The 13,817-nt window shown below is 32.6% G+C and overlaps 1 protein-coding gene across 2 annotated transcripts in view; it reads right to left on the reverse strand.

Annotated features, from left to right (window-relative positions):
- Positions 1-288: 288 nt before the first annotated feature.
- The window catches only part of LOC125069447 (protein phosphatase 1 regulatory subunit 16A), a 32,797-nt gene continuing 19,268 nt past the window's right edge, over positions 289-13,817 (reverse strand). Inside the window, exons 8-10 of one of the 2 annotated variants that reach the window (XM_047678946.1) lie at positions 13,514-13,631; positions 2,109-2,571; positions 289-1,170 (exon numbers count right to left, since the gene is read on the reverse strand). In XM_047678946.1, the coding sequence (XP_047534902.1) occupies positions 923-1,170; positions 2,109-2,571; positions 13,514-13,631 (829 nt within the window). In that variant the 3' untranslated portion in view covers positions 289-922. Of the gene's footprint in view, positions 1,171-2,069; positions 2,572-13,513; positions 13,632-13,817 lie in introns of both variants that reach the window. The other variant, XM_047678945.1, reaches the window with a different exon arrangement.

The raw sequence follows: 13,817 nt of genomic DNA on the forward strand, positions 1-13,817 counted from the left end.
TCAATACAAATATTGATTTGGAATTCTATTTGTTTTCAAAGATAAAATAATAAATTAATATGTTATTAAATGGTGCTATAGAGCTAAGACACAATATAAATGATTAATATAATATAACGATTATACAAAATTACTTTTAAATAAGCATAAGAACAGTTTGTAATGAATCAAAGGATTTTGACATAATTTATATTCACATTATATATTTAAATAATTTTGTACGAAATATGTAAACAAAAACGTCACTTTTTTTAAATAATATTCAATTAAAATATCTAGAGAAATAAATGCAAATTACAAACAAATTTTATACAATTTTCGTAAATTATTATAATACTTGTTCAAATTCTGTATTAAATAAGATTCTATGATGGATCTAACAGGAATGTTTATTGATTACATAGACATAACCACAAAATAATACACGACACTAATTATAATTTCACAAACGATACTATATTTTAACTATATCAAAACAATAGCAACCATATATAATAATATATTACATTATATAAACCATTGAGCTCTTAACATTATCACACGTTTCTAGCACATTGGCAAGCCCTTGCTTCGTGAGCAAAAATGGCAATATTCATTCCACGAACACTAACAGTATTGACATTATATTTGTGAATTGTGTACATAATTTATTTTATGATACAGACAATATTTTACCGAGACATTTCAAATCCATTCCAAATTTAAAAATGTAATCTCAACGTAGAAGACATGACAGGACGAGTATTTTTTTTTACAGATATAAAATAACAAATATAGTGTCAACGCTTTAATCTCCCTTCGACATACGCCCCAACATTAAACATAATCTAAGCGAGCGCAGAATAAATTACTTTTTGGAATGACGATCAGACTTGTACGCATCGAATGGTCTCATACAGTAGTGATGGGAAACAATCGATAATTACATTATAATACAGCACCGGTGCGATTTCGTATCGCCGACGACGTCACTGGTGTGCCCCGAAAACCTCGGGACCGTTCCGGTGCTGGGCGTTAGAGTGGGAGGACTTATCTGTACTTGGGTTTCCTGCTTTCCGACCTCTGGTATCGAGGTGAGGCTGTGGTTCGTTGTGGAATTCACGCTGTTTTCCACTGGACTGCCGTTCGTTCTTATCTGTGCTCGCTGCTTTTTCAAATCCGCTAATGTTCCTGTAATAGTTGAATGTCTGATGAGAGATCTGACCAAGTTTTGTCGATCCATGGTTTTCAGCTACATCCATAATGCACTGTTTTCATACGTTAAAAGAATTGTTAAATTCATAAAAGTAACAAATAGTAATCGTATAAAAACTAGGTCAATGTTTATTCGATTGTGCCGCGTGAGACGTTGAATTTCTTAATTCGGTGCAAACTTCAAGATTAATAGTTTTATTGGTCAGATATTACAACTAAATGGTCGAGTTTGTGAAAACAGTGGCATTATAAGTATAGTTCTTACGAGATAAGCATAACTGTGAAGGAATGTGATGTTTCTTAATTGCGCAGCGACGTTACTTTCACGTGCATGTACTAAACATAATTCATATGCATAAGAGTAATGCTATTATTTACGAAAGTGTTACTAGTACTATCAAAATGTGATGTAACTGGAGTATTTATAATATGAAACATATATTAAAAAAATAAAACTATCAGCTACGGACAGGAGAAAATTTAGAAAGGTGATAAATAAACGTGTTCAGTGAAGAGGATACAGAAAGTTTAAAAAACAGAAATATATCATGCAACTAACTACAAACGGCACATAATTATAAAAAAAAAAAAACATTAAAACAGAAACAACTACGAACGTAACATCTACAAGAAACACTAGACAAGTACACAAATCATGCAACTACAACCGGTGACCGCTTGCCTCAATATGCATCCTCGAGAGACAATCCTCCTATGGCACTGTCCCCACTTCCAAACTTGAATATATTTATAAACCATCACTGTGCAAAACTGTTAGATAAACTTTACGTATAAATTGTTAAAATTTGTGCCTTACATGTATACGTTATAGTGCTTTAAGTGAAATGGAGTTTCGTAAGGATGCATATAATTACCTGCATTAATCATGACGGTGACATGAACATTGATTTTACCATTATTGTCTGTGGTGTAGGTCGCGGTTCCACCTTCAGCGATCGCGATCGGGTTTGGGCTCATTATCACCTCTTTCCTACCGTCAATCGCGTCCTCTGTTTTGAATGCTTCGTTGTCTTGACCTTCCGGTGCCTTCCTTATTCCGTTGGGCAATCGCTCGAAGTGTTTCCCGTCATTACTAGCTTCGTGTATCGGGCTCGGTGAATAATGCGATGCGGCGTTCACCCCGAACAGGGGATTCGATATCTTGGGTTGGTTGAAGGTGATGTTTTCGTTTGAATCGATTGTGTCTAATCTATGCGCTCCCTTTTGATTGTATGAATGTTTAGGGACGGCATAGTCCACATTTCCAGACTCGTAACTCTGATTAGATGTCGTCGAGCTAATTGATAACCGAGTATGCGACAAATCGGCGGATATGTTGGCCGTGTTCTGGTCATTTTCCATGCCATTAGACAGCCCCTGTAATTAATAAAACAAACTTTGATATACATTAAACGGCATGAGAAAAATATAATCGTAAGACTATAATCGTAGTTATTGATTACAATGTTTTTTTATTAATTTGAATATTTTTATATGGTATGGTATTTTTTTATGGCAAAAAGGAGCAATTTTTTTATTGTGGCCAGTTGAAAATTTTATTCTTTTGTTGTTGTTCATTGGTTGTAATAGTAACAAATACTATAAAAATTACGATAATTATCGATATTTCACGTAATTGTATTACGTATAAAACCTCAGCTCCAAAATATTCTTACAAAATAAAAATTATATTCTACTCTATTGAGGAAATTTGAACGAATACTGAAATATCCCTGTATATTGCATTAGTAATAACAAATTTTGATGTGGAAATAATCTGAAGAATTATGCAAGGTAATTTCCAAAGCCTTCCAAAACTTCATGAGAAACTCTTAATCGAGAATTGTTCACGAATAAATTTAGTTAATGTTTGCATGTATATGCAACGGCAGGAAGACTTGTTTTAAATCTTAATCGAAGAAAATGCATTGCTGACAACTACGTTACTACAACCACCTTATTACCATGCAAGAAAATGCAAAGGCATATTTGTATAATTTTATCGGTTCCGTATCTTAATATAGTGATATGAGGGTTAATTATATAATCATCGCAATACTAATTTTTAGTTTTTAGTGACATAATTACAACTCTGCGGCATGTTATTTAAAAAGGTGTATAAGTTTGGGTGTGAATGTACTTTTTAAAAAATGCTAAATTTGTGTAAATTTCTCTAAAGCATGTTTTCTAATGACAGTAAGTAAGAATGTTATTTTTAAGAACCGAGGTAGTCCTCTTATTACAACACATGAATCACCGGTGATTGCAAGTTCAAACACAAGCATACCCACTGAATTTCATGTTAATGTTTGTTTATCATACAGATCATGCTCGGCAGTCGAATGAAAATTTGCCATACGTGCTCTTATCCATGATGCCATCCAGAGTCATTTAGAGGATTTACTTTTACTTTTTTAAATATTTAAATTTAATTATAATCATTTTCATTCATGATTTATATTTCAAAATTTAAGCATAACAGGATATTTTAGTGTCATGTTTATTTTTATTTTTGTAGTCACATTGATTGCGTGATTTAATAATTACTAGTTTACTAAACAGTTCTTAAAAAATAAAAATTATGTATCACGAATAGTCGTACAACGAACCAACTCTATAATCGAATCACGAATAAGTATTACAGACCGGGCGGCAGCTTTAAAAATTTTAAAGTAATTGCGTGATGGATGGATTATTATTTCAAGTTGCAGGATGTGTGATGAAAGAAATTCAAAAAGTTAAATCAGCTCGTCTAAAATGAGATTGCGTAAATATAGACCCACCACAATAAAATAAAATAAAGGTGCATAAAATGATTACCAAAAATCATCTTTACCACCCAGACTATGATCTGATATGATATGATCATATAAATAATAAAAACATTACAACTATTTTATTTTGTTTAAATATAGGTTTCGTTCACAAAATATACGATTGAATTGTGAAAATGTGACAATTTAAACGTCTATCTAATTTTGGATAATTACGTACCCTGTATCGTAGACCTAGCACCTGCGGCTCCTTGCGCATACGGTGCAAATTATCGTTTGTCAAAAACATTATATCGAGCGACATTTTCGACAATCAAAGGCACATCCCTATAAACATCATCACTGAATCACGTAACACTTAATATCAATTTTTTTGATAAAATTGCATATGAACAAACTTTTGAACATCGTAATGCATTATCTGTAAAGATCGTTGCATACTGCGTGCGCGGGAGACCCGCACCGACTGCGCGTGCGTCCGCCGTGCGTGAAGCGAACCGCCGAGGGAAATCGCACGAAAACTTAGTGATGTGTCGTCAATCAATGTGTGCAACGGAACGGGCGTATCTCGTATTTATTTCAGCTGAACTGTTTAATGTGTCGTTATCAAATTTCATATAAATCTTTATTCAGGGTATTATTTTCCATTTATTTATAAAACAAGTTTGTTTTCATTGCCTTAAGTTTAAATTTTCCTTTCGTTTATGTAGTTCAAGCGTGCTTGACAACATTTAACAACTGGCTTCTCGTCAAGGTTTTAGATAGGTATTACTCACGACTAATACCTACGTGTACGTAATTTAGGTCATAAATGTCGACTGAGCGAAATATACATATTTGGTATAATTTACGCACAAGGTAACAGTGTAATTAGTTAAGCGTTGAGCAATCTAAAAACATATATTAACTGATCATTACAAGCCGTACTAATTAGATCATCTTGATATATGAGATTGCCTCACTTAATATTCTAGTAAGCCCAAACAGCTCAAAGTTTTACGGGCCGTCCGACGACGTGAAATTCACAGATTCGATATTGACATTTTTGGCTTTTGTCGACCCTGTCGACGGTACACACTACTACTACCCTACTACCCTAGGGTACACACAATCTTTAATATTTATTTAGTATAAATTAAAATAATTGGCTGCGTCTCTTGAATATATTTCCTCGATAATCTCGGAAACTTTTGTGACGCTCTGAAATAAATATACGATGTCATACGACAATGATTTATGGTAGAATTGCTTGTAAGTTTCGACTAATCAAATCAAATACTATTCATACAATTTTATCACTAATAAAATTATATAATATAATGTAAAAAGACCGTAAACAGGTAAATAAAAATATGTACCTGTACGAAAGTAATTTTAACAAATCTAGAATTATCTGATGAATTAAATCAAAATTATATAAAAGTCAAAATAAAAACAACTAAACGCGTCTAACAGAGCGCGATTGGAAAACATTATGTTAAACTATAACATACAATTATTGCCACCCTTGTATTGACTAATTTTAAACATATTTTTAATTTCTAGAAAGCCATACATTAGTTTTACGACTATTAACATGAATTAACTACAAACTGCAAAACGTATCGAAGTATATCCAGCTCAAAATATTTTTAAGAGATCTTGGGCGCCTTACAAAATTTTGGTCCAAAATTTGATCATAACCGATGAGGTACTTAAGAATCAACATGGTTCGAGTTTTATGGCACACCCTGCACCTTGGATTAAGACGGGCCTGAATATATTCGTACATCGGGTTCATAAAAATGGCTAAGAACACTAATTACTGCAAAACGACATTATATGTACGACTTCAGCATTTAGTAATTAAAATTTTGCAATAAGAACTATTAAAATTCCTTAGCATATTCTGTTACTTGGCTTTAAAAAAACAGTTTAAAGTTAATTGTTGTTGATTTCGTTGTGTTGCCGATATTGGTACAGTGCTTACATTTGGGTCCGTCACCCTATTATTTTAATATTATTTTATGATGACTACTTTGTACTAGTAAATAGGTGGAGTGAACAATTAATTATCTAAGTCCGGTTAATTAATATCGGCGTCGCGTCGAAAGTAGAGAAAGTACGGGAGCATAAAAACGACCTACTTTAATAAATCACATTGTTTAACAGAGAATTATAATTTTTTTAACAGTTTCATTCATTAAATCGTAATTAATCGGAATGTTTTAGTTATTTACTTCACGCATTAGTGTCATGATATATTAAATAAATAATTTAATACATAATATATAACTACTTACGTGTATGCTTCCAAGAATCGTTGTGAATTCTTATTTGTTTAATTCACCTTTCGTTTGACTACCTATTAAAATTATTCAATGTAATAATATTATTTTTCTTATAAAGGTCTATTCACCATCTTAAGCATACCTTTATATTAGTCTCATCAGTGAACTACATGATTGTTTACTGATGAGACTTAATTCATGAATGATATGATGTCTTTATACATGAAATAATGCTGTAAGTGTGTAACGATATTGTGATAGTAATTGATTTGTCGCTTCTCCTTGGTTAAGTCTACTACGCGAACTAGTTTTTAAAATGAAGAATGAATGATGAAATCACTGAAATGAAATCATTTGATCGCTGATCCCAAATAAATGAAATAAATTGTATGATGGAATTAACTTTACAATTAAAAATTACAGTTAAAATTGAAGCACTTCGCTTAAATAGTATTAAAATTAATTTAACAACGTTATAGCCTTCGAGGGTCTTAACGCAATGCAGCAATCAGTGTTATCACAAATGTATAGAGTCGTTAGAGTTAATAGAATCTTAACATTTTGTAATATACGCGTATTATTTGTTGTTTAACATTTATTTAAAAAAAAAACACTATACACGTTCAATTTTATTGGTCTTCTTTTAACCAGTCCACGCTTAATCCGCTGAAATGATTTAGATCAAATGTGGTATTGAGTTAGTTAAGAGTCCAGAGGAAGGCTAGAGGCTACATTTTTCAATTCACGCCTCGAGGATTTAATGGTTTGTGTGCTATAGGTAAAGTTTTATAAATTTTCCGCGAATAAGCCACTGTAGCTAAACCAGCGGCTTCACTTTAAAATGCTCTTATTTATATAATATAGTACAAGAGCTATTATATTATATCTATAATATGTAATTCGTGTAACAAAATGTATGTATAATCGTATGATTATTAAAACATAAGTAGAACAAGCTGCAACGTTTAAATTGTAAAGATCAAGTTTATGATGTGTAGAAGCGAACTCATTTTAGCAACATATAGAATAGAACCGAATACAAAAACTTACGTTATAAGTAAAGTTATAATTAAACACATACTTTCTGCCAATTAGTTCTATACGAGATCTCAATATTTCTTCGCGCACGTCCGCCAACTTTATTGATATTACCATCTAAACGGAAATACGTAAAAATAAGTCTTGTTTTATGGAGTGAATTAATAAATGGTCGTTTCGAAATATTACATTTTTTCATCTTAACATTAAATGATTACAACTATCTTTTATTGACTTATTTTATATAATTTATTGCATATGCCGTTTGTAGCATATACATTATGTATTTTGTAGAGAACAGACCATATTCGCGTAATATATCTAAAAAAATATATTCGCGAATTTATATTTCTTGGAATGATCTCTAAAAATATTGGTAACCATTCTGGGTAAGTACATTTATAATTTAATATAAGAATAAGAGGCTTAGTTATAACAATCTTTTGGTATTAAAGTGTAGAGTTTAACAACGGTTAGTTAGTAGATTAAGACGTGAATCTCAATCGAAATTAGCGAGTTTTAACGCGGGGTAAGCACCATTGCTCATGATTCATTTGTTTTTAAATTTTAATGGGTGTTCGGTGGCGAGGGTAATTATTGTAAGGAAATCTACACTTGTGAGATGGAAATCAGCTATACGTATTACCCCGAGAGAATAGAGAGTTGAATTTTGCCTAGGAGACGTAATATTGATAAGGCTGTTATTTAACTCTATTTGGTATAAAAGTGTTTAGTTTTATATTCATATTAAACTGAACTTATCTATATATCTATTTGTTACAATTATATTAAGTAAGTTGGACACTGATTTTTTATTAAGGTGGATCCAATCAACTTCACTTTCACCCCGAGAGAATAAAGAGTTAGATTTTGCCTAGGAGACATAAGATTAATAAAGCTGCTATTTGGTATAAAAGTAATTATTAAATTGAACTTATGTACATAAAACATATAATGATGTATGAGATGAATGAATCATATTCGTACGTACATATTTTATCCAATTCTGTGGTTTCATCGTTCAACTAAATACTAAATGGAACGAAATGAATGGACTGTTTGTTTACGATTTTAACTGTGCCTTCACTCTGGATGAATCGTTTGTGCGGCGAACGAATATAACAAAAAAAAAAAAATAAACTACTAGAGGGTGTATTGTAGTGTATAATACTCTCATCGTTTGAACGATGATAACTTTAGTATACCACACGTATATGAAACCAAAAACGACTTTTCACCTGATTCCTGCCTATCTATTCCCTTGATTCAAATGTGATTATAGACTGGCCGTTGGTCATCTGATGGAAATATTAGAAATCCCTTACATCGCCTATGCGCTACCTATCCTGGGATAAGATGTCATGTCCTTTGTGTCTGTAGTTATACTGGCTCACTTTTAAAACGAAACACAAAAATATTAAGAATTGCTGTTTTACCGTTGAATATGTGATGACTGTGAGGTGGGGGGGGGCTGGGTATCTACTTAGGCAGGCTTGCATAAAGCCCTTCCACGAAGTTCTTCCATAAGTGTATTATCGGGTTAATTAATAAATATTCGCAACATTTTATATTATATAAATATGATAAAGAATATGATGGCTTACCATCAACAGCCCGTCTGCCTTCTAAATAAAAAACATGATAATCGAACATTCCGATCCGTTACATGATAGTGTATAAATATTAACCAAACAATAAAATTATAACGAATTTCACAAAACATCTAATGAGCAAAAAATATACCTTAACTGGTTACACAATCAAGTAATTTACAAGATGTTAGATGAACGCTAATTAGTTTTCCCTTTCACGGCATGCTGCTTCTTTTTTAAATAATCTATTTACATGATAATGTGATGAGTTGAGACTCTTGCGCACTTATTTTTTATGTTAATTAACTATTTAGACACAATGCGTAAAAAACTTGGTGCAAGATTTATATTTACAAATGGTTTTTAGGTTTGTGACACCTGGTTTAGTCTAAATGCCGCCGTTGCAACCATTTCTAAGGGTTTAAAAATTATGCCTTTTGTCTATTGTAATCGTAGAAAGAATTAAGATAAACAACCTCAGATATACGAATTCCATACGATTTGCTAAAAGCTCAGCTATAATGTAGTTCTTGATTAATACGTTTTTATTTATAATACAAAACTATTTTAACTACTTATATCGGTTTTTTTTTTTCGATAATCCATAATGAATATAGATTATTTAGACTCTCGACCAATGATATTGCGTGAATTCAATGTCAAACGTTGTTTATTGGCTGTCCTCTTATGTTTAGAATAAACTATAATTTTAATATAACACGCAGTGTTAAAGTGTTGTCTTAATTAATTTTATATTTTATCAAATTGAATTTATTGGACTGATAATATTTATGTTCTAGAAACATATACTCAACAGCTAGAGTAAAATCTGAGTCATGCTCGTGGGAATCAGGACGGAGCTAAGAGTAAATATGTAAACATACACAAAGCATGCACAGGTTAAAGAGGAAATTAGCTGAAAAGTTTCAGTAGTATTTTGTTTTATTCATATATCAGACTGCATTATTTGATAAAAATCACGATAATTTTTTTATCGAATATTGGAATCGTGTTAAAGACTTCGTCTCTAGTCACTCTGAGGCATTGTATAATTGACATAAGCTGATATCTGCGATATTCATTTATTTATATTAAAAAATCTCTCTTCATTTAAATATCCTTTCATTCTTATTAATAGCCAATAAATGGCCCACTGGTAGGTAAAAGGCTTTTCTCCTCTCGAGAATATTTGGAGTTTATTACACCAGGTACTGGGTATGTATATTTGAATTTCACTCGTCGTATGTAAATTTTAACATGATATTTTAGTTCATCGCCAAATATGAGATATATTAAAACATATGCATATTATTTTAAAGAGTTTCCTTAACTCGCTCGCCATTTTTCTATTTTATATCGTATTAACTTTTATTAGTCTTTATGTGGGTTGTCATCTCATGTCATCTATGCACAAGACTGTCTAATTATAAACATAAAAAAGCCAAACTGAATATTACCACTAAGCACAACCAGATTAATAAATTCTCTATATATCAAATATATTATATATTTTACTTTTAATTCTTAGATTAAACTCATTATATTTTACGATTAATTAAATCATGCGATTGTATATCTACTATCAACTTTATGTTCTGTGAAAGTCCACTGTGGAATGATTAATTTGCGTTACAGTTATATATACGTGCAATAAAATATCATAAATTTTACTATTTGTAATGTATTTTAAATTATATACTAGGTGCCCCTCCGGATTTCGAACTGCAGAAATAAAAGTTTAATTTATTTTGTTAAAATTGCCATCCAAGCCAGCCATGCCAATGGAAACAAAATCGGTCCGAAAAAATACTATTATTAATGAGACAAATTGATTATTTTTTTACGAATTATTTTCGATTACAAATCTCTTGTATTGTCACTTTCAAACTCTGATAACCGACCAGAGAGAGATCACAGGACCTTACACTTGATGATTACACGAACTTTTGCAGACAACAAATCTCTGCGTCTTTATAGAATAGCCATATGATCCACGATCAAGAAGTCGTTTTTGTTTAAAACATATAGACAGACCGGCTATTATGGGCTACTCTGTAAGAAATATCGACCATCATTTTTTGCCAATGCGTCACCATCCATGGGAACTGAGCTATTATGGACCTTCTGGTGCCTGTATTTATGGCTCACTTTCCTTTCAAACCGAAAAACAACAACACAAGTATTACTACTCGGCTGTAGAGTATGTAAAATAAATTTAATATCAAACTAGATTTCTAAAATCAAACCAAAGTAATTATTCTTCAACTTTCATTTATTAAATTGAAAACGTATAAACGATAAATTAATAGCTCGACCAATTATTTTGTTGCGATATAATTATATCAATTACTGTCTCTAAAAAGAGAAGGCGACGCCCAGTTGCAATATATCAGCGTTCTGGTGTCATTCAATACGGTATTATTATTTTAATTATGACAATCACATCACTGACAGAAGGTATTCAACAGATATAATAAACACACAGATAAAATACAAAATTTTCGTTTATCACGTATGTAGTTTAAATTTAGAGCGAGTGAAACTACTTGAATGATAGTATACTGAAAGCTTCTCCGAAACGCACTACATCTTCTCGTTTAAGTTTTATGAATATTGATTTTAGTAGTTTAATGATCAATTCACTATGTAATGCTATGATACGCGAACGATGACTATGTAACTATATAGGATCTATATATATATATTTTACACGCTACTCCAAACTATCGCTTATGACAAAGGAGATAGTCTCGAACAATTTTTCTTATTTATTCAGAAAGCGAAACTTCTTTGAAAAAAGGAATTATATATTTTCGCGGAATGAGTATTATTAGTTTATAATATATCGAAAATTAAGTACGGATCTTTAGAGTAACTTCATGCTGTAAATCTTGTAGGTCTTCGAACCTTTTTGCGAGCCGGTGATAGGTTTACATCTAATTAAAACTTTCGAAATAACGCCTATTATCTTTTGTTAATAACATGAACATTGTATATTTTATATTCAAAATATTATAATTTAATTATCTTTTATACACATTGGAGATAAACTCACAATCACATTTGCCAGTAGTCGAAACCATTCTAAAATTCAAAAAGCGTTTAAGAAATAATTAAAATGTTCGAGGTTTTAAATGATTGCCCAATAGTTTTCATTATTTTTTTATTAACAATGATTATGTATCAACATTTGCTTATACAGTACGATTAAACAGCACTGACATTAATGTATCCATTTGAAATGCGATGGCATAATATTTATAAGTGTGGCAAAATGTGCAGCTCCTCTGGCAGATAGGTGCACGACAATATATCAAGGTCAGGACAGAATTTGCGACTTTCACATCGCTTTGCCATTCTGTCGTAGTCTATTGAGCGATTCACACGACAATACTACGTACTATAAAATTAGAAAAAAAATATAATCGTATATACATATAATAAAATTGGAGTGTCTGTTTGTAATGTTAAAATAACCGCTTTTTACTAAATATATACGGTACATATAACAAAATAACATTTTTGTTTCAATTTTTTTCTGTCTGTCTGTTCCGGTTAATGGTGTAATAAGGAGTAACTTAGACTTACTTTCATTTTAAAATTATTTATTAAATAATAATACAGTTATTATTTTAAGTTTTTAAGTGTTAGATTCAAACGCGTGCGATGTCGCGGGCACAGCTAGTTATTAGATATAATGATTGGTTTATTATATTTTAGTATATTTATAGTAATCAAGATCGAAAATCTTATCCAGATATGGTATAAAGTGTGCCACTGTGTCAATAGACTAATTGTCATAACAATACTTTTTAACTTTTTTAACACAAGCGAGGTAGGTATGGTCTATTTTAGCCACAAGAGGAATAAAGAGACGAGAGGAATAAATAGAAGAGATCTTGAATAATCTATGATGTTCATATAGATTCGTGAAAAAATCAGGTTTTATATTTCGGCGAATTGGATTTTTGGAAGATGTGGAATAGAGTGTGTTTGTGAGATGTGAAAATCAGTAGCTATGTGGAACAGTGTTGTATAAAAATTAAGATATATTATTCAAGAATATTTGTAGTATATAATGTAGAAAGACTATTAGCAAAATGGAATATGTAAAACCTGATGATTTTATTTTAACACCTTGTGCCTGTAGTTACAGTGGCTAATTCACTCTGCAAACCGGAACACAACAATACTCCGGCTATGAGGTGTTGTATGAGAATGGTCTCTTTTTGCGAGAGTATCATGTCGCAGGAGACCAAGGAATGGGAGCGTGACTCCTCTGACTCGCTCCGTCAAAGATCGGGGAGAAGGCGTCAGCACTATGCGCACCTTACCGTAAACGTCACCAGGAGTACGGTCGGGGAGTCTTTGTACTTCGAGAACCTCTATCTTTGAGGTTCACATAAACAAACAAACAACCAACCTGGGTGTGGGCCAACCTTCAGGTCGTCACGGTAGCATGCGCAAGAATCCCCGAAAAGGCGGAGTGGGTACTGCCGATTTTTTTACTCGGTATTCCGGCGGACTTAGCGTCGGCGAGTTCCGCATATCAACCCACATCATATGAATAGCGGAAACGCTGTTTTCCAACGTATACATGCGTATAAATAGGTGTTCAACGAGACAAAGCAAACGAATACGTCACCTGGTAGTCGTCGTCGCCGGCCGAGTCGAAGGTCTCGCGCAGGCGCGCCTCCCCGCGCGCGTCCGCCTTGGCCGCCAGCTGCTTCTCGCGCAGCGACGTGCGCCGCACCGAGCGCACTCTGCGGGCACACGGGCGTCTCGTGTACCGCGCCGCTGGGCCGGCGGCGGGCACACGTTAAGTGTCGGCCATTTTTTTGGTTGGGGTTGGCCTTTTTCACGATGTTGTCCTTCACCGGGGAGCACGAGATCGTTCTCTCTCCGCTTCAATTATAAATTTTTTTTTGGTAGTATGCCGGGATTATTTA

Source organism: Vanessa atalanta, chromosome 15 (assembly GCF_905147765.1).
Source record: "Vanessa atalanta chromosome 15, ilVanAtal1.2, whole genome shotgun sequence".
Taxonomy (NCBI): domain Eukaryota; kingdom Metazoa; phylum Arthropoda; class Insecta; order Lepidoptera; family Nymphalidae; genus Vanessa; species Vanessa atalanta.